Genomic DNA, 27,881 nt, shown 5'->3' on the forward strand with positions numbered 1-27,881 from the left:
TGAGCACCGGAGACCCAACTGGTAGTGCTGTTTCAGGAGATTAGAACCTTTCAGAGGTGCAGCCTTGCTGGAGGAAATGCTCACTTTGGGCCAGCTTTGTGGATTTGTAGCCTCATCTCACTTGCTGTTTGCTGCCTGCTTCCTCTGTGTGATAAAGTTTAATCTTTCTGCTTCTAGCTCTTCATGCCAGCTGCGACCTGTTGCCATGCCTTCCTGGCCATTCTAGACTTTCCCTTTGTAATGGCAAACCAAAACAAACTGTTCTTTCTAGAAGCCACTGTTAGCTAAGGTGCTTTATGGCAGCATCAAAAAGTAACTTATCGACTCATGTCATATTTATTTTATATTCCCCAAAGTGTTTACATTCAAAAGAACTATGGAAGTTCTTTTGTTGGGAAACATCTTGCTACATGGATGAAATTTGCCCTTACTCACCTTGAGTTTGAGAGAATAGTAAGTAAGTTTGTGTATTTCTTTAAGGTTTTCACCCAAAATTTTTATGTTGTGTGTATGGGGGAAGTGGTGGGGACATTTTTGCCATGGCGTGCATGCATGTGGCTGTCGGAGGACAGCTTTCTGGTGTCGATTCTCATCTGCTACCATATGACTCGCAGGGGTCAAACTCAGGTTGTCTAGGCTTGATGGGTGATGCCTTTACTTTCTGACCCCTCTTGCCAGCCCTGATATGTAGATCCTAATTATTGTCCTGTCATCAATTTTCCGGAGAAATCTTCTACTGCCTGCCAATGGGGCCATGAGACTATATGATTACAAAATACTTTCAGGCCAATTTACCTAGGCTTATTAGAAGTCAAGGTTTGTAAGAGTAGTAAGAGAATTGACATGACCTTCTATGTTTAGGCTATAAGTACAGTTTCTAAACTATACATTCTCAGAAATTCAGATAATCTGCACTTTTCTTTCTAATAGATTCTTTTGGCGAAAGAACAGAGAACACTTGTATTTGTATATTACCTATAGATATGGTTGGGATATGTGACTGGTATATAAGCTGTGGATCCGGTGGGATCTTTCCTTTTCTCTCCACCTCAAAGATCATTGCTGTGAGTGGATGCACAGAAAGCAGCAGATATGAAACCAGAGGCACTTAGGAACCACGGAGATACTCTCTCATGCACAGCACTTCCTTAGTGAGACCACATGGCCCAGCACGATTGAAACACACTCTAGGCAGCTGGATGGGTTAAGTTCTCAGAAAGACCTTGGACTGTTCTAGAAGATTTCTCCACAAGGGGTCTGGAAGTGAACTTCTCTTTGGCTGTCAGCCATGGTGCATTCCTTCTCAGAAACTTAAATGAGTGCTTGGAAACAAGTACGGTTTGAAGGCCATCTCCCCCTTCCTTTAAGAGCAAAAGTTTATATTTCATAGAAGAATTTGGCATCTTTGTCTTATCAAAAGACACAAATGGAAAGGCTTTAGATTAAGGGCTTGCATTTCCTGCGTTTCTGTGGAGAATAGTGGAGTGGAAATCTCAAATTTTCTTTGTGACATAGAGAACCTAACTAACACATTAGAAATTGTAATGATGAATTTATTTGTGTATTCACAAATCCTCAAGGACTTTTCAAGGATGATGTTTACAAAACATTCCCAGTGTGTTCTTAGAACTGGGACAGCTCTTGACAATTCAACTTCCAAGTGGTCATTTAGTTTCCTTGGCCAACAGGCCTTTCTCTGCAGAACTCTTGGAGAATCCAGGTGGTTATGGGAAAAATAGGGACAATAAACCAACATGACACCTTGCTTTCTACTCCTTGACTTCCCATTCCCTCTTGCACATGCCAAGGAATTAAGCCTGTGACTGTCCCCAAAGACTGTGACCTCACAGGCGCATTCAAACAAACAAACAAAAACAAAACGACAACAATGAAAACTTTTGATTTGCTTTTAAAAGTCTCAAGACCAGAATAAAAACAGTACAAAGTCTGTGTGAAGCTATTGTACTGTTGGTTTGGAAGGAATGTTTCAGAAGCAGAAATCCACAGTCAATTGTCCACCAAAGTAGACATAGTCAAATCACTGTGGCTTTATTGGGCAGTTTCAGGGAGATGTGGCATGGGTGCTAACATCTGCAAGCCTGAGAACAATCAAAGAGCTGCCTTTTGGGTCTAGTAGAGCTGTGGCCAGAACTCCAAAGTGGGTCACCAGAGTAAGATCACACAGCTTTCCACTTGTCACCATACGAAAATATATTCACATTACTGTGAGGTTTATCAAAAATGACTTTGCCTCACCACAGCTTTGCACTTAGATCCAAATATCCTTGTTTATATAAGATGCCCATTTACATGATGCTCCTATGTGTCTGCCTTCAGATTCAGGCTGAGACTTATCGCCTAGATTCTTAAGGACTTTCACATTCCTATTGGGGGACATCCAGTAAGAAGCCACATTTAGTTTCATTGTAATGTATGTTGCAAACAATATACAAGGATCATTTCTTATTAACAACCTCCTAACTATATTCTCCCTGTCACTACCATGATTAGAGGAGTTCAGTTCTGATAGAGTAGAGAGGATTACCAGATTACAAGAGAAATAAACTAAGGTGAAATTCTTTGTACATTTGAGCTGGGGCTCTACAACATTCACAGGACACTGTCCAAACGGTGTTATGAAATGGACAGCATAGACTTCCCAAGGAAATTTCCAGAGAGCATTCAAACTTTGCTTCTAAGAACAGTAGCAGGAAACAAGTGTCAGAGAAATCCTGGCCTGAACTGTCTTTTCGGGAATCCTTAGTCATCCTTTGACACCTCAAGGGAGACAGCGAGACAAACACAGAGACGGGCATGCCTGCTCCATTGCTCATTTGACCTAGGCCCTTGAGTTAGGACCAAAACTGATGTCCTCATACCAACACACATACCGCACAAACTGATTTCACTGTATCCAAGGCCAGGATGACAGATCCACACTAAGCATCAAGCCAGATCACCATGCCCTGCTGTCATCCAACATCTTGAGTTTTCTGTTAGGAATGTAGTCACTTTGCAGGTGGCTTGAGGGATGTGTGGTTCAATTAAGCAGACAATTCATTTCAGCTAATGCTCAAAAGTATAATTTATTTTTAATATAAAAAAATTTTTGGTCTGCCTCTTAGCATTTGGATCGCCTGGTAACATGGGTCTCCTTTATGTAAGAACTTACTAGAAAATTTAGTCGATGGCTTAAGTTTGTTCAAAGGAAGTCATAGGGTATCTTATGCTCTGTGGCTGGTTGTCCTCCTCAGTGTATAATGTTAACAAGTAAGCTTAGAACATCTCCATATTGTAAAAATAGCAGGGGCCTACTAATCAGATTCTGCATATTAAGTAACGGAAGGAAAGCAGTTGGCAGAGGAAAAGCTCTCTAAACAGCTCATTCCTTACGAGCCTATTACACAGGGGAAGGCTACTCTTCAGAAATCTCATTCCTGCTTAATCCCCACCAAACAGCATTTGGAAACTCATAAATATTTACTCATAACCATGGATACATTCTATACTAACAATCTATAAATGCAAAGATAATTCATTTTTCTAAACTAGCGTGGACACCTACTTTCTGAGTTACCATGAGAACTTTCTGAATATTCTACATGTGACATAGGAAAGAAATATGATGTCTAGAAATTAAAAATAATTCCTATGCCCAAAAGGTCTTTGAGTTTCCTGGCTTGAGCAACTATCTTGATGTTACATTTTGACATGGAAAATACAATAACTTGAAGACATATGTTCCACTTTCAGTGTGTTATACTACAAATTCCACATAGTCTACCTATTGTTAGTGATACAAAATTCACTATTATGCTTCCTAAAGTCAAAGAACAACACAAGTTATTATGTGTTCCTAAGATTTGCTGAAATTAATGTTATAAATTTGTCAGGAGAAGATATTATTTCCTGCACTGCATTATGCTTTTTTATGAAATATCTGACTCTATTCTATTAAATCTTTAGGACTCAAGGTTTATTTTGACTCAAGGTTTCTCTATGTAACCTTGACTATCCTGGAACTCACAGACATCCCACTGTCCCTGTTTCAGGAGTGTTGAGATTAAAGGTGTGCACTACCATGCCCAGTTGTTATAAATTTTATTGGACATTGGACTACCTGAGGACCCAGCTATACCTCTCTTGGGCATATACCCAAAAGATGCTCCAACATACAACAAAGACACATCCTCCACTATGTTCATAGCAGCCTTATTTATAATAGCCAGAAGCTGGAAAGAACCCAGATGCCCTTCAGCAGAGGAATGGATACAGAAAATGTGGTACATCTACACAATGGAGTACTACTCAGCTATTAAAAACAATGACTTTATGAAATTCATAGGCAAATGGAAGGAACTGGAAAATATCATCCTGAGTAAGGTAACCCAATCACAGAAAAACACACATGGTATGCACTCACTGATAAGTGTCTATTAGCCCAAATGCTTGAATTATCCTAGATGCACAGAACACATGAAACTCAAGAAGGATGACCAAAATGTGAATGCTTCACTCCTTCTTTAAAAGGGGAACAAGAATACCCTTGGGAGGGGATAGGGAGGCAAAGTTTAGAACAGAGGTTGAAGAAACACCCATTCAGAGCCTGCCCCACATGTGGCCCATACATATACAGCCACCAAACTAGATAAGATGGATGAAGCAAAGAAGTGCAGGCTGACAGGAACCAGATGTAGATCTCTCCTGAGAGACACAGCCAGAATATGGCAAATACATAGGCGAATGCCAGCAACAAACTACTGAATTGAGAACGGGATCCCCTGTTGAAGGAATCAGAGAAAGGACTGAAAGAGCTTGAAGGAGCTTGAGACCCCATATGTACAACAATGCCAAGCAACCAGAGCTTCCAGGGACTAAGCCACTGCCCAAAGACTATACATGGACTGACCCTGGACTCTGACCTCATAGGTAGCAATAAATATCCTAGTAAGAGCACCAGTGGAAGGGGAAGCCCTTGGTCCTACCAAGACTGAACCCCCAGTGAACGGGATTGTTGGGGGGAGGGCGGTCATGGGGGGGAGGATGGGGAGGGGAACATCTATATAGAAGGGGATGGGGAGGAGTTAGGGGGATGTTGGCCTGGAAACCGGAAAGGTAATAACACTCGAAATGTAGATAAGAAATACCCATTTTAATAAAGATGGAGAAAAAAAAAAGAAGCGGAACTTTTGGCTTTCAAAAACCAAAGCTCAGAAAAACTTATGAAAATGTCACACACCAGGAAAATAATTGCAAGTCCTGTAGAGACAAAAAGGCCAAAAATAGAAAAACAGAATTTCCCACTGAGTTTCAATCAGACCTTGACTACTTGGAGTCCTACCCAGTGACCTGTGGTGCCTTATGGCACTGAGTTACAGCCTTCCCCGACATGGCCAAACTCAGGAAAAGCAAAAGGCATGTGCATCTTCTACTGCTGTGCTTCCTGTGCTTGATTGTTGTTTCCTTTTGACCTATGTGGTTCCAGAAACCTTGAAACCTTGTTATAAATAAGGTTTGAGAGGAAGAGGAAAAGAAAGGAGTGTGTGAGAGAGTGTGTGTGAGGGGGGGGTGGGGGGATTGGCAGTGACTTACCTATGCTGTCTTGTTTATTTTGTGAAAATCTTACCCCGACCTGGGTTATTGCAATGCTGTTCTGACTGTGACAAATACTTCTCTCTATATAGCAGCTCCGGTTGGTTAGCATTTAAAGATATGTATAAGAAATTGTTACAGCCCTTCTTGCATTTCTTTAATAGTCAGCTTCCTGTCACTCTTAGAATGGCATCTATTTTATCATAGCCATGTGGCCCCATTATTCAACTCTTTATGGTTCTCCTCCTCTTCCTCCTCCTCCTCTTCCTCTTCTTCCTCCTCTTCCTCCTCTTTCACAACTGCTTGGTTTTTCCAGAGAGAGTTTCTCTGTGTAGCCCTGGCCTGTCTAGGAACTCACTCTGTAGACCAAGCTGGATATCCCACCACCTTTAGTTCTCAGTTCAGACGCTGGATTGCAGAGAAATCTACCGTAAATTTGTTCTCAGTACTCCTCCTCGAGATCCAAATGCCAGAAGTGTTGGCCATTTCTGCCTTTTAACACTTAGCAAGGTCAAAATTTTATCACTTGAAATTTATTTCCTCCTGGAAGTATCCAGAAAGTAGGGCCTCTTCTTTCCGTCGAGCCACCTGGATTTTTCATCAACTCTCTGAGTCTGTAACCGAGTGTGTAAAATGAACCTTTGCCATGGAAGAAGAACCTGTAGATGGCTGGGTTACTTGATTTACATGAAACTTATACACATATTAAAGTTCAGTTCATCTGGGCAAGGCTGCTAAATGACAGTCAGAGGAGTTAAACCGAGGAGTCATATACCTTCAGCTCTAACCTACACGTGCTTGGATGTCATGGTGCCTTATTTGTAGCCTCTCTGTGGCTGGCAATAGATCCTGAATGTGTGTGCATGTTCAGCCCATGCTCTGCATGTCTTTAGGACTACCTGTGGGGGAGGATCTGGCTTTAGACTGTATTCCCTCACTAGCCTATGACAGTGTGTCTTCTGAATGTCCACAGGGTGCTGACTTCATCAACATTCATTTTTCCCACACAGCATGACGGCCCCATACTGTGTGGCTTCTGGGCTGGCAGGTTTCCTCATTTTTTAAGATCAGAGGGACACTCGACCCCACATTCTCTCAGCTCAGTGGGCAGTTAAAGGTTAGATAACCTTTCCTTAATTGTTCTTTGACCCAGGGTTCATGCTTCTACTCCACAGAGTGACCCCATCAGAGTTCTCTCTCTGTGTGGCTTGTTACAATTCTATCTCAAAGGAAATCCCACATGCAGCCTGTAAATGCAGTTTGGTTTTAGTGGGTAGTTCATTTTAAACCTAAAACCTGGTATTTATGGGGCTTCGTTATGATCTTCATCCAATAATTGACATTGTATATAGAATATACATTATCACTTGGACATTTATAACCATGCACCACTAAAATAAATGTGCAAGTACATAAGCCTAATATGACGGTTGAATTTATATATTCTGGCAGACAATTTTGGTTTGTAATTTAAAAGCCAGAACTAAATTTTGTGGTACAGTATCGAGGACACAGAATCATATATACATATACATAATACATATACACATACACATACACATACATATACATATACATATACATCGCACGCACACATACACACACAACATGAGAGAGAGAGAGAGAGAGAGAGAGAGAGAGAGAGAGAGAGAGAGAGAGAGAGATAACATGTTGTCCTGGGATATAAGGAAGGAAAACAAGTAAGCTCCTAGCACATAGCCACTGCACTGGATTCCTGACTGCACACAGTGACTTCAGAGATGTCGCATGCTGTTAGCACTGCTTAGCATATAAGGTACCCTCACATGTATATCTTTTGGTTGATGTGTTAAAGATATACTTATTTCTCTTTGCATAGATAATAATGTCTGTGAAATGTAAATAGAAAATAATACAAAAGATGCCTAAGTTATTGGTTCCTTTCCACAGAAAAGTGGGATGCAAGTAAACTTGTCTATCGTAGGATGGTGCATGGTTCAGTCCCAACATGAGATAAAGATTGGATGATACTTACTGTTACAATAGGTCTGCAAAAGCATTTCTTCAGGCAGAATTCAAGCTTGGCCTTATAGGTGAAATTAGATTTCAAAAGGAAAAGATGAATGGACAAATACTTCCTGTGTCAGGGGATCAGCCTGAATCAAAGTCAGAAGGGTAGAAATGTGAGGAGCGTAAATATCCAATTCTGTCATTGTTAAAGCCTCGAGCTACAGGTCCAGTGTGTTGGGACTAATCTGTTTCACTCATTACTAGCAGTTTGGCTGTGACTCAGAGGCAGTTTCCATGTAGCTCAGTACATACTGTATCTTTATAAATGATGTGTCGTGGTCACTATCCACTATACTTTGATAATGGGACCAAACCCACTTGTTTGTTAGATCATTTATAAATTATATGCTATCATCTTAGTTAGGGTTTTACTTCTATGAAAAGACACCATGACCAAGGCAACAGCTATATTAACATTTAATTGAGGCTGGCTTACAGTTTCTGAGGTTCAGTCACTATCACCAAAGCAGGAGCATGGCAGTGCCCAGGTAGGCATGGTACAAGAGATGCTGAGAATTCTACATCTACATCTGAAGGGTGCTAGGAGAAGACTGGCTCCCATGTGGTTAGGAGGAGGGTCTCATTGCCCATCTCCACAATGACACACTTTTTCCAACAAGGCCACACCCACTAATAGTGCCACTCCCTAGGCCAAGTGTATTCAAACCACCACAGGTATTGTTTCTGAAATATATTCATACCCAATACAGTTAAACCATTTGAATCCCACTTAGTCTGTTGTGGTAGGAAGTTTTTAATGAGTAAAGTCTTTGCTCACTGCATGACTAAGGCATAAATATTTAAATAACTTTTTCTATATTCACTTGACCAATATATTTAGATTTCTACACAATTTAGAACTTGCACATCTTCTTGGTACCCATATAAATATCACCATTTAAATATCCAAATACTTTATATTTCTATGTGCTAGGGTTGGGGAAATGTAGAAAATTAGAATTGAACAAGAAGGTAAATTCAAAGCCAGTCACATGAACAGCTGAAGTATTTGTGGATGCATACCATGATGGCAAGACCTAATTTCAGGTAATATTTAAGAGGAAGTCCATTGTAAAAAGGATGTGAGCATTTGGCATTAATAGAAAAAGTAAGGATGTCACACCATAGATTAGGGCAGTATATGTTTTCTGTGGTGAGAGTTGCTTCTTTATCTGTTTCCACATGCTGGTAACCTAGGAACACACTATTCCTCTGTTTTTTAAGCACTGAATAGCTACTTTGTTAGACAAAGACTCAGTTGAATAGTTTTATGATGACTTTGTATTTATGTATCTAGTAACAGTGTGATTTCACTCTTCATACTTTAATGTATCAAACATTTTTAAGTTTTCCTATAAAAATATTATTAATATAAGTGCTTGCTTTTCAAATATAAAGAAAACGAATCTTTTCATAAGTATTCCCCATGACTTGAGCTGATGTCAATGTGTGTTGACATTGAATGGATTTAATTCCACTTAGTTCAAAACATCTCTTCATTTTCATCATGAAAAAGGGGAAAAAAGGCTTCAGAATGTTAGCACAGTGATTATTTAAAAGTTTTCATTTCTGTTGTTGGAGTGATGGCTTCATGGTTAAGAACATGGACAGCTTTTGTAGGGGACCTGAGTTTAGTTTCCACAACTTAGGCTAGACTGCCCTTTGCCTATAATTCCAGCTCCAGATGATTTCTCACCCTCGTCTGGCAGACATGGACTCTGGCACGTTAGCACGTAACTAAAATTAATCCACCCAATGTTTTGCATTAGTGAAAATTGAAGTTACAAAGAAAACCTCTTTCCGAATAGGACTAGTTTACATCTTTCAACTTCCTACTCTTTACCCTCTAAAGTCAAAACACTTATATGGTGGAGAAAGAGTTTACTCAGTCTGTCACTCAGAAAACCACAGCTCTATTTTGCCTCTCATCGTTAACATGAAAGTATAAACCCTAGTGTTGAAATGTAAACTAGAGGGCAAAAATCTTACCAATACATTTGTTTTGGATAACCATAAACTAAATACAAGGGCACAGATCATTTTCCTTAAAACACGATATGTAAAAGAGAATAAACTGGGAGCAAACGACTTATTCCTCTCACCAGGACCAAAATAGACATGTACAATTTTATGAACAGTTTATTAACATCACTGAAAATGCAGAAATTGATCACATAGAATGAAAACATTTGTATTTGAGTGTGCATATATGTGTGTGCACACATGTGAATGTGTGTTTTACCTGGAATATTCTCCTTACTACGTCTCTACTTTGAGACTTATGGCTGATCTCTTTAGTCTTCTAAAGCCAAGTTTACAAACTACTTCCTTAATTGTGTCCTTCTCTTCTTTAGCTCAACCAGCTCGATAAAGCCATGGAAGCAGCTCACACATTCTTCATGGCCAACCCCGAGCACATGGAAATGCAGCAGAACATAGAAGACTATAAAGCCACAGCAAGAGTGGAAGCCCCGTTAGTAGACAGAGAAGCCAAGCCACACCTGGTGAGCACTGGGGAGCCCTGTCCCTGTCATGTGACTCTGAATCATATCCTGGATGTACCACGTTCAGTCTCAGTGTGCACTAACTTTCATATGAACAGAACTCTCAGATGACATATTGTAGCCAGAAGTAAAAATATATTTGATATCCTAAGGTAAGACTTTAGTAATTAAAAGTTGAACGTGAGAGAAATGACAATTCACGTGGAAAAATCAGGATATGGTAAAACCTAGAACTCCACGAAAGTATCTGCATCCCTCTGTGAAACCAGCTTCTTCCGTTCAGTACTTTCCACACCATATGTTCAATTAATCATTTATTCTTTAGAAGTTTCACACAATGTAAATAATGCTTACTGACCACTTTTACCCAGAATTTTACTGTCTACCTCCTACCCTTGTGTATCTCTTCTTCTCTACAAGTCTGTTTCTCACATTTGTGTTCATATCTGTTTTGTGAACCAGAGTTTAACCACATCAGACTGTGCATCCAGGGTGTAGACCTTTCTATTGGCTGAGCACTGAGTACACAATGGAAGACAGTAGTTCTCCAATTCCACAATCTGCCAATAGTCACTAGTTCATGCCTGGGTCACCTAATGGTTTTAGTCCCAGATTTGGAAGCCTCCAGACCGATTTCCAGAGCGGTTGCAGTTCCCACCCACAGCATGAGTTCCCACCCACAGCATGAGTTCCCCTCTCCACACATCCCTGAGCATTTACTGCCGTGGGTACACTTAACGATAGCCATTCCGAGTGGAGGGAGATGGAACCTTAGAGTAGTTTTACTGTGAATTTCTGTGGTCGCTAGAGATGTGGAGCAAGCTCCTAAGTGTATTCTAAACAATTCCCATTTTTTATTTTGAGACTACTCTCTTTAGTTCTCTAGTTTATCTTTAATGCAATCTTTTTGGTGATGTTTTTGAGAATGCCATACATACATTGAATGTTTTTAAATCCCACTCACTCTTACTTCTTCCTTCCAACTATGCTTGGACCCCTGATCACCCCCTCTGAACTTTCTCTTCACATATCAATGTCCTTTTCTAAAATCATAAATAGATAAGCCACTGAGACCAACTGGTGCCCTCATATATGCATGAGTATGGGGTACCCACTAGAGCATCTACAAGTGGCAATACCTATGAAGCAGTACTTCATAATCTGTAGCTTGTGGCCCTTCGGCAGTTGAATGACCCTTTTATATGAATCACCCAAGACTATTGGAAAGCACAGATATTTACATTATGATTTATAACCGTAGAAAATTGTAGTTAGGAAGTAGAAATGAAAATAATTTTATAACTGGGGGTCTCTACAACATGAGGAGCTGTATTAAAAGTTCATAGCATTCAAAAGGTTGAGAACCACTGCTTCTTAATTCCTCTCCAACCCCTAGCAGCCATCAACTCCTAATAACTCCTTAGCTAGGGATGTGGGCACAAGTGTCCCTCCCCAATTCATGGTAGAATCTTCAGTCTCTTGATCTTTGTACAAGTCTTGTGCAATCAGCCACTGTAGGCTTAGAGTTTTCAAAGCCTGCTTTATTTAGGGTTCTTAAACACTTCAACCTCCCTTCCAGTCCACTGACCAAAAGTAGGGGAGAAAATGGTTAATAGGACAAGGGGTTTGTGGAACTGTTTAGAAGTAGCTCTTTGGGTGATTACACTCCTTATGGTTATGATACCAGCAGTCTAGTCCAATAGCAAACCACAACCAACACAAATCAGCAGCAGAGTCTCAATCCAGCAGAAACCACAAGGCTCTGCAAATCAGCACGAGTCAGTGGAAGTGGCAAGAATCAGCTGGAATGCCACAAGAAATTCTGTGACAGTTTTTTCTCTACAACATGAAGACCAGCAAAGATCAGCGAACACCAGCAAGTGCGCTGCTAACAGTGAAAGAATGTCCCTTCTCTGTCTGTGAGATTTTACATATACCCTTTTCAAACATCATGTGCTCTCTCAAGCAAAACATCCTCTTACGTGTCTGTTTCAGAAAAACATCCTCTCCCAAGACAGATTCCAGAAGAACATCACATGACACAACTGAGTATCAAAAGAGAACAGAAATTTCTACTTCAAGCCATTAATGCTGAATACATGACGAGAGCAAGCCTATCATATACATAAAACACTGCTTTTTCCCAGTCCTTCATGATTTCTGTCCCTTAAATTTCTTCTGTCCCCTATTCTTTGAAATTCCCTGAGTCTTCCAGGAAGCAAGTACTATATAAATGGTCCACATGTTATAAAATAGTGTGTTGCTTAATCTCAGTGAGTTCTTGTGCCTTGACTTGTTTCTGTTGTTGTTGCTGTCTAACATCATTACATGTGTCAGATAGAATTCAGAATGCTATTTCAATCTTCCAGTATTCGTAGGGGCTTTCTTTGTATGATATTATAAATGCTATTTTGATAAAAGTTCCTTGAGTTGCTTTAAAAACATGTGTATTCTTTAGTATGGGCGGCCATCTCTTGCTCTGTTGCTCTGGTTGATCTCAAACTCTAAAGTAATCCTCCTGCCTCAGCCTTTTTAGTATCTAGCACCATAGGTGCCTGTTGTGGTAAATATTTAATGAGGTTTCTACCCCACCTTTGACCATTTAGTTCCCAAATAAAAGACAAAAAAATCTTTTTATTTATAATGAGCCTTAACAGTATTAGAGCCGGACAAATATCAACCCTTTATGCTATTTTGTCTCAATAACACTGAGTTATAACTTGCCATGTTCCAACTGGGCTGTTCCTACTCCAACTGGCCAGTCTTCTTGGCCATGTTTTCACATTTACCTATGGAATTCTTTCATCTCCTCTCCTCTCTTCTTCTTTCCTCTCTTTTTCTCTATTTTCCTTCTCATGGTCTTTCCATCAGAGCTCAAGCCCAAGGCCCAAAACTACATCTACCTCTCTTCTGCCCAGCTATATAGGCTGTAGGCATATTTATTCAACCAATGTGTTTAAATTAAGGAGAAAGATTATATAGCATCACTTGGTTTATATGAGTATTTCTTCATCACCATGGGCAACCAGACCGTGCGGACTAGTATTTAGCATTGCAACACATGGCAACAGACCGAACTTCAACAGATGCAACCTGTCATTTTGGACATTTAACATGCTTACTTTTCAACTAGAAGGGAAGCCATTGTGAGTGGTTCACAGCTACACGATTGTTCCCCAGCTTCCAATCTCAAGGATTTCCCCTTGTACTTGAAGTTTTCAATTTAGAGTTTGAAAAATCCCCAGAATTTTTCTTACAATAAAATATTATTTGAAATTATATAAGGAAAAACTTTTTGACTCCACTCCTCCCAGGTTTTTTCTTTCTTTTTATTGGATATTTTCTTTACTTACATTTCAAATGTTATCCCCTTCCCTGGATTCTCCTCCGAAAACATCCTATTCCCCCAACCCCTGCCTCCAGGAGGGTGCTCCCCCTCCCACTCAAATACTAAGGCGACAGCAGATGCTGGCAAGGATGTGGAGAAAGAGGAAAACTCCTCCATTGTTGGTGGGATTGCAAGTTGGTACAACTACTGTGGAAATCAGTCTGGCAGTTTCTCAGAAAGTTGGACACACCTGAGGAACAAGCTATACCACTCCTGGGAATATACCCAAAAGAAAAGGCTCCCTTTCTTTGACATTGGAGAGTCACAATGGATTGACCAGTGAATCCTGGCATTACCTTCTGCAGCACAAAATTCTGCTCTCTGCATCCCATGTGATCCCAGGTCAGTGTAGAACCACTCTTCATAAAACAGATCTTGTCCGTGTCTTTGCAGGAAAGCTATAATGCTGGAGTTAAACATTATGAGGCGGATGACTTTGAAGCAGCCATCAAGTACTTTGAACAAGCTTTAAGAGAATATTTCAATGAAGATATGGTGTGCCGCGCTCTGTGTGAGGGGCCTCAGAGATTTGAGGAATATGAGTATTTAGGATCTAAGGGCAGTCTTTATGAGGCAATCGCAGGTAAGCTTGCTTTATATTCTTTAATTGCTTACTCTAAAATCCTATAGACAGTATTCAGACAATACAGTGAATAGTAACTCTTGTAAAACGTTAAAGATGCTCATGGGTTTATTCCAACCTGTCTTCTGATGCTAAATTTTATGGTTAAAATTTTGAAGATTTTTTTCTTCCCAATTTCTTCTGTTGAGTAATAATTACGTGTTTATTTATTTCATCAATATAAATAATTAAGTACTATAAATATTTCTTTTCAACATACTGCTTTTTATTTTATTTTATGCTTACCAAAAATGTGGCCTTCTCATGTAAGTACATTTGGACTTATTTTTTCATATGTATGGCTAGTTAACACCCATGATATGGGGGCACCATCATTTTAAATATTAGCCTTTACTGAACATAATGGAAATGGTTGCAGTTTTTCATTATTGTAAGTAATATAGCAATAAATCATCAATACAGTTTTGTACAATTAGTTGGCTTGTTATACTTGAGAATGTTGTTTAAAATAGTAGACAATGCATGATATTAAAGACCAGCTGATACTGGGTAAGAAGTGAGTTTTCTGTTTACGCCATATTTGAAAATAACTTATTTATATTAACAATATACATGTAAAACCACAATTTTCAGGAGAAACTTTAAGAGTTTGCATATATAGTACAGGGGAGGTGGAGTGCTTTCATGGAGAACAGAAGGGAGGAGCTAGTGGAGACCATAATATCATTGTGGTCAAACTCTATCCATGTTTCTACTTCTTCATGAGATTCAAGCTTCACTAAGAGCCCAGGCTGGCCTTGAACTCAGTCTAGCACTTTTTAGCAGGCATTGATTCTATAATCCTCCTGCCTCAGATGATGGGTTTGTGGCACCAAGCTATGACTTGTTCTTTGCTTCCATCTCTAGTTGGTAAAATGGAAAGTTGGATGCCCTTGACCATGGGGATTACAGAGGAAGCAGCCTTCCTTGGGAAGCAGAGGCTACTGGAGAGTCCTTATGGCTAAAGGGCCCTTGGTGTGTCTCCTTCTTTAGCTCCATTGGCCACAGCAGTACAGGCAAGCCTGCAGGCACAGTAGCATACTTTGCTGTGACTGTTTTAGAAGCTAGCATGCAGAAGGCCCGAGGAGGACTCTGTCCAGGTAAAGCACCATGTATGGAGTGGATTCTCACTGAATTCAAGTTTGAGCATGTGTAGCTATTCTCCAGTTGTAAGCACACAAGTATTAGATGCTGCTTGGTGGTGAGGAGGTGCAAATCTTGTGTTGGGTTTTGATTTTTGATGTTCTGTTTTTATTTAATTTTTGACATTTTCGTACACTTAGCTAGTGATTTTTAAAGCCATTTTTGCCTTCCATTCTATGCTCCAGCCTATTTACTTCTCCAACTGAAGACCTTCTTCTCAGTGGGTCCCTCTCCTACATCTCATCAATGTGTGTGTAGTCCAATGAGTTTAACTAGAGTTTCTTGCTGGAACATGGATGGAATGTTACTTATTTGACAAGGATGGCTTTCCAGTGGCTTTACTAAGATGAGATCTCCACTCCCAACAAGCATTAACCACCATTTACCTCATGGATACTTCCCTCAACACTGGTGAAATTTTGAGGAGCCCAGTGTTGGACATATCTTGTGCAAATAACTACAACTACAGTGAGCTCATAAGTCATTGGCTATGTCATTTCCTGAAATCATCGTTTTTCAACTCCACTTCTCCGCAGTCTGTTTCTTACATTCTTTCTGTCACCTACCATGCCCTCCATTATGTTTCCTGAGCCTTGGAGGGATGATAGAACTCTGCCACATACAGACTAGTCCCTCATTATCACTTATTGAATTTTGACCACTCATGGGCTCCTTCATTAACTGCTGCCCACCATAACAAGAAGGTTCTGTGAGGAAAGCTGGGATAACCTTTGGGTAGAAACAGTATTTAGAAGGCACTTTTACAAAACAAACTTTGTGGGAATATAGTAGGTTCAATACTGGTAGGTTTTCTACCTGGGCCTGTGACCTCCTCAGCCAAGAGCTGGTTTTCCTGCTCCTGGTGATATCACAAGAGCCTAAAGTGAGCTGATCTCTCTCACACAGATCTGCATCTCTGTGTGCTGCTCAGATATCTCACTGAAGAGATTCTGCTCCCCTTAGATGAGGAATCGGTTGATGTGATAGGGCTAGATACAACCCGAAAATCAAACCCAGGCTTCTTAAAATGGAGAACCAGTACTTTTAAAGTCAACACAATCAAAACCCAAATAAACAGTAATTTATTTAATAACAAACATTTGTTTAAATATGTGTTGATGACCTATTATGTTCCAAGACATATATAATGAAAAACAACATTCATCTGACTTGGAAATTACTAAAGCCAGTTTGCCCTGCCGATTCTAAAGTGTCATTATCCCCCCAAAGCACCTACCTAGTAGCTCGAAACAAGTCCTAGGAAGTTGCTTGTCAATCTGACATCTTTCTCAACTCTTATTTGTTGCCAAGCCCGGACAAATGGTTCTTTCACATGGCACTTTACGCTGACTGAGTCTCCCCGTTTGCCCTGACTTATATCAAAACTGTGTTTTAACTAAACCCCCATGACTGCTTCCTTCATGGTCTTGGTGTGCAGTGTAGATCGAGTTCCAATACAGAGCCAACATTCTTTACTACCGAGCTATTGTACATAAATTCTCTCCCCTTGTGGCTTTCATTCCTCTTGGAATAAAGCCCATACCCTTTAAGGACTTCCAGTATGATATTCACATGCTGTATTCATTCCTGACTTCCTAAGTTCTTTGAATTCTTTGGATGAGCCGCTCACTCTCCTTCCCCTTGTAAACCTTTGGGGTGTTTTTCATTATCACTTGGCTGGTGCCCTAACTTTTTAAGTGTTCAATCTTCAGCAAATCCCTGAGCTACTTAGTAAATATTGGCTGAACGAATATGTTGGTGAAGGCAAGAATAAAGGATGTGATATATACACCCATAACTATGCACAGATCAATGTGTTAGCAATGCCTCGTGCTTGTGATAATGCCAGCCATAAATAAAGGTGGACTGTTTTCAGAAGCTAATTAGAGAACAGCTACAAAGTATAAACTAGAATCAATATTTCTATTACAGTCAAAATCACTACATTAAATTACCACCCTATGAAGAGCTTTGTTACCCAACATAAATTTAAGTTGCCTAAAATCAATATACTTGCATGAGTTATTTTGAGGGTTTATTTCCAAAAGTTTTGTTTCTTTGGACAGCTGACATTTGAAACCCTTCAGTATTTCTGTGAACATTAAAGGTGATTCATTGAAAAGTCAATTTTGTGCATCTTGTACTGTGTAATTACTGATTTTTTTCTCAGTACATAGTCTTTTGCAAGGGGAATGAGCTAGCCTTTTTTTAAAATTATATTTAGCAGTTTACTATGCTGTGTTTTTATGGGATATGCCATACCCCTGATGCATTGTCTCAGCACCTGTGCTGCCAGTGGCCATGAACAGTTTTGGCAAAGGATCTAGATCCTGTTACTGAAGTCAAGTTACCATAACCCATTGGCTGTTGGGGGAAGGACAGATGAACAGATAAGATAAATCCACACTCAGTTTCTTTGGCTCGTAATTACCACAACCAGCATAATCCCTTCTCTTCTTCTCTCAGAAAAAAAAAAAAAAAAAAAAAAAAACAGCTGGCGAAAATAAGTCACAGTCTCTCTAGTCCCAGCCAAATATCCACAGTTGTGGTAAGATGTCATGGAAATCTGAAGTATGCTCAATTTATTGTAGCAAAAACCTAAAAGTATTCTCACACAATTGCTCTTAACCTTGAACGCATTAAAAATGTATTAGTTGCACAATGACATTGAAAGGAAAAGAATACAGCAAATAAAATTGATATGACCACTTGCACCCTGCGAAAGCTTGTCTGACTCAGGTGAGCTCAATTAGGAGTAAAGTTGGCACTTACAATAGAGACTGTATTAGGGAAACCATAATGCTTGAATTGTAGAGTTAGGAGAGACTTCATGTGGGGGAAAATACAAACGGCTGCTTGGTGGTGAGTTTCCCATGGTCAGCTCTCCTTGTGCAGTCAGGGCTATCTTGGTTGTTCTTATTTGCTGTGTATACTCTGTTTTGACAATATATTCCTTCAGATTTGGAGTTGTTGGTGGGTACATTGTTATCTTTCCGCTTTCCTGTCACTTGATATTAGAGGAAACAGGTTTGAAGGCAAAGAAGACTTTTGTCTGTGAAGGAGTCTATAGTTGGCTGCTAACTGTTTCCCCAAGATATGAAACATAGCTCTTGCTTTATTCCTAACTTTCAGACTGTATTCGTAGGCCTCGTTATCTCTCCTCCTCCTCCTCAGCCAGAGGTAAAACATGGTGGATTGTGGTGTTGATTCTGTTTGCTGTTCTACGCAGGCTCAAGTTAGCCAGGTCATAGAAAATGTTTGCCTCCACCCAACAAATGCACTTTTCCTTCCTGTGTCTTAACCCCAGTCTCCAAGTTTTCCCAGATCCAAGAACTTTGACTAAACAGAGGACCTCTTGAGAAAAGCAGTTGTGGCCAATTAAATTGTGTAGCCATGAAGTCAAGTGATTTTCTCAATCCCCAGGGAGCCTAGTCAGCCCAAGCATGAATGAAGCATTCTGTCCCTAGAAAACATTGCCTCCATCTTTTGATAGAATTCAGAGTTAGGCAAAGAGGAAGAGAGTTCCCCCCAATGTGGTTAGCTGCTTGTTTCTTGGCAAAATAGAGCTGAGAGCTAAGGGGCGTGGAATCCGCTGCACTTCTGCACTTTGATGAGTTTAAATGAAAACAGCAACCACAGAGTAAGGTACAAGGAAGGCAGTGTTCATTCTAATTCTACAGCTGTCTTCTTTCCTGTCATTTTGCCACTCTCTGTCCAAACAGTATCCCACATATTAGAATATAGAGTACTAGGCAAGAGCCTGATTTATAATCAGGTAGTATAAGGTCTAAGCAGTATGTATAAGGAAATTCCTTTTACTTCCTCCTTTAGAAAGTCGTTGACTGGGAAAGGGAGTGTGGTCCCTCCCTTTCACCTGCTGAACTTTCTACTTGCTGTGTGGTCCATCTCTGAATGGCTTCTAAACATCCATAGGATGTAAAACTCTGATCTCAGTTCCAGGGCACCGCAAACCTTCTGAAGTATCCAAAGAGAAGCTCTAAATGTCTAGTGAGAAAGTCTATACTCAGCTCTATGCACAGGAAGGCTGGTGTAGTGTGCAGGTCTGGGACCAACTGCTGTCAAGCGATCCTGGAGAAAATGATGTCACTGTCTGTATGAGGTTTACAGGCTAGGAAATGGTAATACAGAGAGAGTTCTCTTCTCTCTTTCTCTGAGTATGGTGTGGTAAAGAAAGCGTGCCCTGTAGACGTGCAGCCCTGACTAAGGTATGAGCTCAGCAGCTGGAGAACACTCCCTCTCTCTCTTGCCTTCCAGATCACTACATGCAGGTTCTGGTCTGTCAGCATGAGTGTGTGAGGGAACTTGCCACCCGCCCAGGCCGCCTCTCACCAATCGAGAACTTTCTTCCCTTGCATTATGACTACCTCCAGTTTGCCTACTACAGAGGTAAAGTGGGGGAGGGGTCATCCATGAAAACCCTTGGGGGTTAGCCATCATTGTATGCATCTGGCCACCGTCAGACCCCTGCTCGCTTTCATTCCATCACAAAGGCGATGCAGACTCATGCACCTTTCTACCCGTGCAGCTCAGAGCAATGGAGGAAGGCACTAGCAATGGATGAGGCACGGGATTTCCAGTGTCAATGTCACAAAACTTACACTAGACTTGCAAAATTTCTTTTTCAACCTGTGATGCTTTTACACATCATTTTAGTAGGACTGTGTTAAAGCAAAGCTATTAAAACATGCCACCTTGTCTGTATCTACAGCCACATTCACGTTCTTCCACCAAATCTCTTAGACTTCCAAAACTATACATAAACAAAGACAGTCACAGAATTTTCCTTTTTCTTTTATGTAAAGACAGCATTATTTACACTATCCTCTGTAAGTATTTTCCTTAATACTTGCCAGATGATTTTTGCTAAGATAAAAGAAACTATCATTTGGAGGGCCAAATTTAAATTCTGGTGATTGTTTAACTTTAATAGATGAGTACAGAGAGACCTTCCTGCTCTCTCTTTCTTTATGCCTGTAAGTCATTGTATTAGAATTTATTTTATGCATCTCCTTACGGAGGGATAGTGTGTTGCTGGTAATCTTTTGTGACTGCAGTGAAATTTCAAGTGGATAATACTTTACACATGTCTGTGTATATCTATATACCAGTGTCTAAGGATAAATATCTGGAGGTTGATTTACTGGGTCAAATAGTTTTTCATTTGTAGTTTTGATTCACATTGCCAAGTTTTCCTCCCATGTGGACCATATATTCCACTATTCATCATCAGAATATATTATAAAATGTTTAGATGCCTCATAATCCCTTAGGTACACTTTAGCAATTCAAAATAATTTTAGTTTCCTTTTTTTATTGAAGAGGCGATATTGAATATCCCTCCCTTATACTTAGAAGCAATTGATAGTATTTGGATCACCTAAGTCACTATGATCTCCACATCTTCACTTTGTGGAGAAATGAGTGGCTGCTTGACAGGTCATGATTACTTGGTTCAATGCAATTCTTGTCATTTATCCCTATCTTCAGCATTGGTGTCTTTTATCAGGTCAGTCGTAAAGAAGTATTTTTTTCCTTTAAAGTGATGATGATGATGATGATGATGATGATGATGAAGCAGACCGACATTTTAAAACTGCTTTGGCAGACTTCCTACTTTTCCAAGAGTAAGGGGTTACTCTTTGTCCTGGTAGTATGACAGTGATAACTCATATGCACATCATGACCCATGAATGCAAAGTTGGCAAACTAGCTGCTTATTATCATCATCTTATTAGAAACCCATGCTCAGAATATTTACATAGGCCACACAGTACGAAGAAGTCGCTGTTAGTTCACCCAGTTTTGCTCTAGTGTTCCAGGAATTACCAATAAGTACTGTCTAATGGAGATTCTAGAAGATTTCTGCAAAGTGCCAAGCACCAAAGCAAACAAAAGGCCCTACCATCTAAGTACCTGAAATCATGTCTGACCTTCTGTGTGAATGCTTCTGGTCTTTTTACTCAACCTTAGTTTATCAGCCATTTCTTGTGATCAATGCTGACATCAGGAGACACATTGAAGTCTCCCTCTGAAATCATCTGGGCACATCTGACTGATTCAAATGTGACAATACCTTGTTTCTCCAGTTGGTGAGTATGTGAAAGCCTTGGAGTGTGCCAAAGCCTACCTGATGTTCCACCCAGACGACCAGGATGTCCTGGACAATGTAGACTTCTATGAGAGTCTGCTGGATGACAGCACTGACCCAGCATCCATTGAGGCCCGAGAGGTGAGACCAGAGTTGAGAGAAATCTCTTTAAAGGGCACTATGGTTCAGGGAGAACTGATTAAAAACAAACAATGACAAAAAGAAGCGCTGTCCTTAAGGACACATAGAGATTTAATGTCTGTTTCAGATCAGATCTTAATTCTTTCAAATTTTATCCATGCCAGAAGCACATACTCTTCATAAACACTATCTTGCGACAAAACTGTTGCCAAGGGGACTGCATTTGCAACTCTGATTTTTATATTAGCTCACTGTCTATTATAATGAAAAGTTCTACTTCAGGATTGGTCGCATTTCTTAGTGGTTATTTAAACATGAATTCTATTTCTTTCTAGGATTTAACAGCATTTGTCAAACGTCATAAACTTGAAGCTGAACTGATCAAGTCAGCTGCAGAGGGCCTGGGATTTTCATATTCTGAACCAGTAAGAATAAAATGAGAAAATGAACTATTATTTAAACTTTTTAATAACATTTAATTTTGCTTTGTGTGCATTGATATGTACGTGTCAGATCCCTTGAAACTGAAGTTATAGACAGCTATGAGCAGCCATATGGGTGCTGGGAATTGAACCCAGGTCCTTTGGAAGAGGAGACAGTACTCCTAACCATTAAGTGAAGGGAAGGGGGGTTATGATAGGGTTATAAAGTGAATAAATAAATTAAGTAATTTAAAAGTAAATATGAAAGCTTGAAAAATAATAAAGCTCACATTCAAATGATCTTCTTGGTGGGTATTTAAATATTAATGCCCTGGCCACATTAGTCAAAGAGCCTAATAAACTCTCTAAATTAACACCAATTGAAAGAAGCCTTTACATTATACAACTTTAAATATTTTGATAGATTCCCATGATGCTGAGGCCCAAAGTCAGAAGCAAATATTTTGTGCATGTTTCATTTGTCTCAGTCTTGCTTTAGTTTTCTAATGTTCAGGTGTAAAATTTTTCATATTTTTAATGCGTGCCGTCCTTTAAACAATGTAATACATCTTCAGAAGGCACTGACAGAGTCATGAGTCAGCCTCTGTCCTGTCCTTTCTCTGCTTCCTGTATTGTATTGTCCTCTGATCAGCCTGTCAGCCCATGACACAGAACCCTTTGTAGACATCATCTGTGCTATAGATAAACACAAGTTCTTGTTTTTATTTAATGAGACACTTACCTGACTTTTCATGTTAAGGATTTAAAGTGTTTTGGTTGTGTAGATGGATTTGATATATGACTAATTCTTTTGATGTTTCAGTTATTTCTGATTTCTATCAAACATATATAATCTAGGGATCATTTTTATTAAACTATTACCTTCAACTAAATCCCAAGAATGCATTCATTTTGCATGAGAAATAAGGGGGCCTGGAAGTTTTTGAAACATAATTCTTTTCTAAAGAAAATATTTCTGATAACTTCATTGTTTCTATTGGTACAAGAAAGTCCCAATTTACCACGTTACAAAAGGAAAAGCATCTGCACTCTTCACATATATTACGTGCCAATTGCTATAGTATTGCTATTTGAATTTCTATTTTCTAATGGGCACTTTATACTATTTTCTCCTTTTCACATAGTATTATTTTTTCTCTTTGAATAACCTAGGTATAGATTTTTCCATGTATCTACTTAATTCTGAATATTTTATTCAATATTTATGTTAATGTGTTGATGAAATCATTAATTACAACATTTTTTACTTGGTTCTTAATTATGGCTTATTGGCAGCAAAACACTTTTAAAATTAGGTTATTTTAACGTAATATTTCCGATGTAATACATGTATTTGTTCCTACTTAGTATTTTGAAGAATTGAATTTTCCCAAGACAATCCAAAATATAACACCTACTTCATGGTGCTGGTCATATAATTAATCCAGCTTGATTTCTTTGTTCAAGTTTTAGTCATAATCCACAAAGCACTTGCATTGAAGGATCTTAGAAGCCCTTTCCGTTATTAAATTCCAAGTCTCTATCCAGAACCAGAGGACCAAGCGCCTAATTCTACACAGTCTTTTGATTCATTTGTTATCCATGGTGCCTTTGGCAAAATTGCATTAGCCTTCTCTTCATCAATACACAGTATAAGTTTCTGGATATTTCAGGTTTTCTAAGTTTTTTATTCCTATAAATGGTATTTTGGTAATAAATATATACCTTTTCTTCAACTGTAAACAGAATTACTGGATCAGTTATGGAGGACGGCAGGATGAGAACCGGTGAGTCCTTCATTTGCAAAACAGACTAAAGCAAGATGAAAATCTCAGGGCGGGAGATGGTGCTGGGAACGCAACCCCAGTAGATTAGAGACAGCTGTGGATTTATGACCTCTGACTTGCATGTCAGGAGCGGGATCCTGGCCTCAACTCTCCCACTCATTTCTGTGTGGTTTTGAGGAATTACTTTTCTCACATGTATGGAGATTCTTTCCTTAAATGGAGAAGTTAGCCCAAGAGTTCTCAAAATGCTAACTTCCTGTGATTTTCTATTGCCCAAAGCTGGATGTGACTTTTATTAAGAAATCTTATAAAATTTGCTTTTTAAAATGGTTTTTGTTCTTCGAGATTTTTATGCAACACATTTTGATCATACTCACACAATTTCTGTGGTGATGGTGAATTCCTTTACTATAGTCATTTGAAATCAAAGCCAGAAAGATTTCTATATAGTAAACTAGGTATTGTTATTAAGCAAATTGAAACTAAGAGAACCCATTTTAATACAATTGAAGTCAACTCACCTGTTTTTAAATAACTCAAACTTATCCCATGTGTGAGTTGCCTGTTTGGGATCACACAGTCCAGTCAAATTGAGAAAGGCCACATCAATAGAAGGGACCCCTGTCAATGGAGGACACTAGCTTATGGTTTTGCCACAGAAATCTGGAGGAGGTCTTAGAACCTTGAAGTCAATAAGCCCTTGGGTGACGTAATATGACTGGGAGGGAATCTAGGATATTAAGGGTTGTTTGGACATACCAAGGCTGTGGAGATAGAAAGGCTGTCTACTATCACTGGTGCATTTGCAAAGGTCGGCTCCTCAGAACCAACTATTAACATTAGGACATGGTTTATCTCTAGTTGAGCATTATTCAGTGATACAGTTTATGTTCAAGAAACAGTACATGAAGGCGCACACAATCACTTTTCCTGCTCTTTGTGGACAATCGACTGATATGAAGGGAGTGGATCTAATTGTAATAAAAGATGCAAGAAAAGACTTAAAGAGACAGCAGCATTTGGAGGGAGCTGAGAGACCCACATAGAGGCATGACAGAGAATTTGATTTAGAAAGATAGGTGAGTGGTATGCAGTTCAGAATCAGAGCATATGTAAATACAGTATTCTTTACCTTGGGGAAATTTTATTTAATGAAAAATTTCAGTCTCAACTTCTTTGGATGGACAGAGTCCCTTCGGGAGTGAATATGGATGGGGCAGAAGTTCACGGATTGTCCATGGGGAAGAAGTCACCACCCAAGATAGGTCGAGATCTTAGAGAAGGTGAGTACTTGCAAGCTTTTATCTCTGTAAGGACCAAGGTAGAGGGTGAGGTGGAGGAATTCTTCAAGAGTTTGAGGTTGAATCCATTTCTCTGAAAGATTAACACTATATCTGCCAATGCCCTAAATCAATACTTAAACACAAGAATGCCTCAGACCTCTGTGTCACTGAGAAAGTGTTTCCGGACACTCCTTCCATTATTTGAACTAGGCAGAGACTGTGTAGGCCTCCCCATTCTCAGCTGAATACTTGAGGGATAGAGAGGTCACTGGACTGAGTTCTCTTGTCCAGCCAGTGAATGAGTGCTAGATAGTGTGGGATAGTCTGCATATCCAAGGATCTCGAAGAAGGCATTGGGTCATGTAGGATCTTAGGACAGTTCATCGAAGATGCTTGAATAAAATAGGTTTGAGTGGGGCTTTGAATAAAAATAAGTTTTATTTTTAAATATATATATGATATGGTGGAAATGTGATGCTGGGCTTTGTGCATGATGTGTATGTAGCCTAAAACTCCTCTACAACATCAGCCTAAAGATAATTCAGAGTGATTTACAGTGGCGTAGAGAGAGCTGCTCTAGTGATTAAAACAAGTGGGACAAAGGTGTAGCGATAAGAACAGAATGCTATATGCCTGGTCACAAAAGAACAGAATTAGTGGAGCTGCAGAGTACTGCCCCAAGCAGTTTTACATAGTCAAGCATCGTTATAATAATATACTGTTAACAAGAGTACCATTGACAACATTAGCAGTACTTCTTAACACCGTTATTTTTCAAGCAAACTCATGTTGCCTTCGCTTTCATAGTAACAGTCTCTCACAAGAGGCAATTTAGTCACTTACTCAATGTCTCACAAAACATGACGTCAGGCAAGCACTTGAACCCGATGACCATATTTTCTTCTATACCTACTGCATTGATTTTACATAATTATACCTAAAGTATATCTATAGTATAAGCCATATGGGCAAAATACAGGTATAAGAATATACAAGTATTAGTCCTGGGACTGACCCTATCTTAAGTATATCAGACTCTAAGAATGCTCAAAACCCTGAGGTAAAATATGACAGAATTGACAGAATAACTATGCAGCTTCCTGCATCCGTTAGGTCATCCAAAACTACTTATAGTTCATAATATAATGTGCTATGCACATATTATAATATTATATATGCTATAGTATATTCGCTAGGAAACAAGATGAAGAAAACATGGATGTGTATTAATAGATGCATACACAATTTTGTTTTAGCTTTTTTAGTTTTATGTTTTCTTGGACCCACAAATGTGGAGCTGCATTTATTCAGCCCCAGCTATAATATATGAGACCAAAGCAATGCATTGAGCCTGCCCTGCTGTCCCCAGGAGAGCTGGTTAGTACCTCCCTGGCTCTCTGAAACTTCTGGCTCTCGCTGGTCTTGGGTTTCCTAGCCCTTTCCTTCCTGTGCTTTCATCAAGTTGGTTAGAAACAGTAAACAGGATGATAGGCTCACCTGTTGTGACCTAGACCTCCGTATGTAGCTCCAGGACCCAGAGCCTGAAAGCTTCCTCGTCAGCCAGAGTTCAGGTTCCTTTTGAAGCCGAGAAGTCACCCAGGAAGTGAATGCCAATGCACCAGTTCTTTGATGAAAATGTTGTGAAAACTCCAGGGCCCTTGCCAGAGTGCAAAGCTTTTTTCACATTTCGTCTATCAAGGTATCCAATGTCTGGTCACTAAGGTTAGCAGGAAGGGTGGAGGGGAAAATCTTTGTAATGAGTGGTTCATTATCCAAAGCTACCATTTCCACAGTTCTCTTGGTTGCACTAACAAATGGATATCAGGAAATCTGCCAGTATGAAAGATAAATAAAACCACACCTCCCTTGTTTTCTGTGTTTCCATGAAAACAGACTATTTCTGTGAAAAGGTGCATGGGATTCATTCCACCACTGTCACTCAGCAGGCATCCGGGAGCCACTCGTGTGACATTGTAGATTCTGTCCCTGTGTTCTGTACCTGGAGACAGCATCAGAACCCAAAGGCTTAGGCCTTGTCCCCACTTCTTTTTTTTTTCAGATGACAAGAGCTATTTGGCACTCACCTATGTTGATTGATCTCTTTTCTGTCCATGTACAAATGAGGGCCCCCAAGATCCATTTTGGAATTTATGAGTTTGACAGTTCTGATCAGAGGATGCTTAGCAGTTCTCTATAAAAGATGCAACATGGAATACAAATGAACCAGCAGAGGAAGTATACTCAGGGCAAGGTGTAAGGTGACCAGGACACAGCTCTTCCCTGCACTCTGCATTACTACCCTCCCAGAACCTCCACTGCAAGCTTCTATAACCTGGTACTTAAGCCTTGTACAGAGCCTGATTCCACCATCTCCATTTCCCAAAGTGCAACTTGTAACCCTCTGATCCTTGGTCCTTCTGGGACTAGGCCCATTCTGAGTCTATACAAAGGAAACACCATGAGGCACTTTATTAGCATTAAGCACGAGCTTTAGGAAGACAATGAATGATTAAAATATATTCCTATTATTTGGGAAACTTAAGTGTCTTACGAGTTGAACTAGGAACTGGTAACAAAATATGAATACATTTCTTATTACATCACAACTGCAGTACCCCCAGTCACTTGAATAAAATCCAAATTGAGAATAGTGGTAAGCTATAAAATTACTAGTCCCAGAAGACTCTGGTGGCTTGGCAGAAAGCAGATGTCAAGGGGGAAAGGCAGGAGGCACATGCCATAAAATAAGAATCTGTAATCTATTCAAGTTAGTGTTAAATAATATTCACACGGGACAGCCATTTGGTACCAAGAGGACAGTCATTGGGGGCCACCTCAAAA

General features: G+C 39.7%; 1 protein-coding gene across 1 annotated transcript in view; it reads left to right on the forward strand.

Annotated features, from left to right (window-relative positions):
• Window positions 1-27,881, forward strand: part of P3h2 (prolyl 3-hydroxylase 2) — a 141,136-nt gene that overhangs the window by 96,746 nt on the left and 16,509 nt on the right. Inside the window, exons 2-8 of the mRNA NM_001025627.1 lie at window positions 9,996-10,145; window positions 13,927-14,116; window positions 19,574-19,705; window positions 21,406-21,548; window positions 21,884-21,973; window positions 23,717-23,757; window positions 24,946-25,040. Coding sequence (NP_001020798.1) covers window positions 9,996-10,145; window positions 13,927-14,116; window positions 19,574-19,705; window positions 21,406-21,548; window positions 21,884-21,973; window positions 23,717-23,757; window positions 24,946-25,040 — 841 coding nt within the window. The remainder of the gene's footprint in view (window positions 1-9,995; window positions 10,146-13,926; window positions 14,117-19,573; window positions 19,706-21,405; window positions 21,549-21,883; window positions 21,974-23,716; window positions 23,758-24,945; window positions 25,041-27,881) is intronic.

Source organism: Rattus norvegicus, chromosome 11, assembly GCF_036323735.1.
Source record: "Rattus norvegicus strain BN/NHsdMcwi chromosome 11, GRCr8, whole genome shotgun sequence".
Lineage (NCBI taxonomy): Eukaryota > Metazoa > Chordata > Mammalia > Rodentia > Muridae > Rattus > Rattus norvegicus.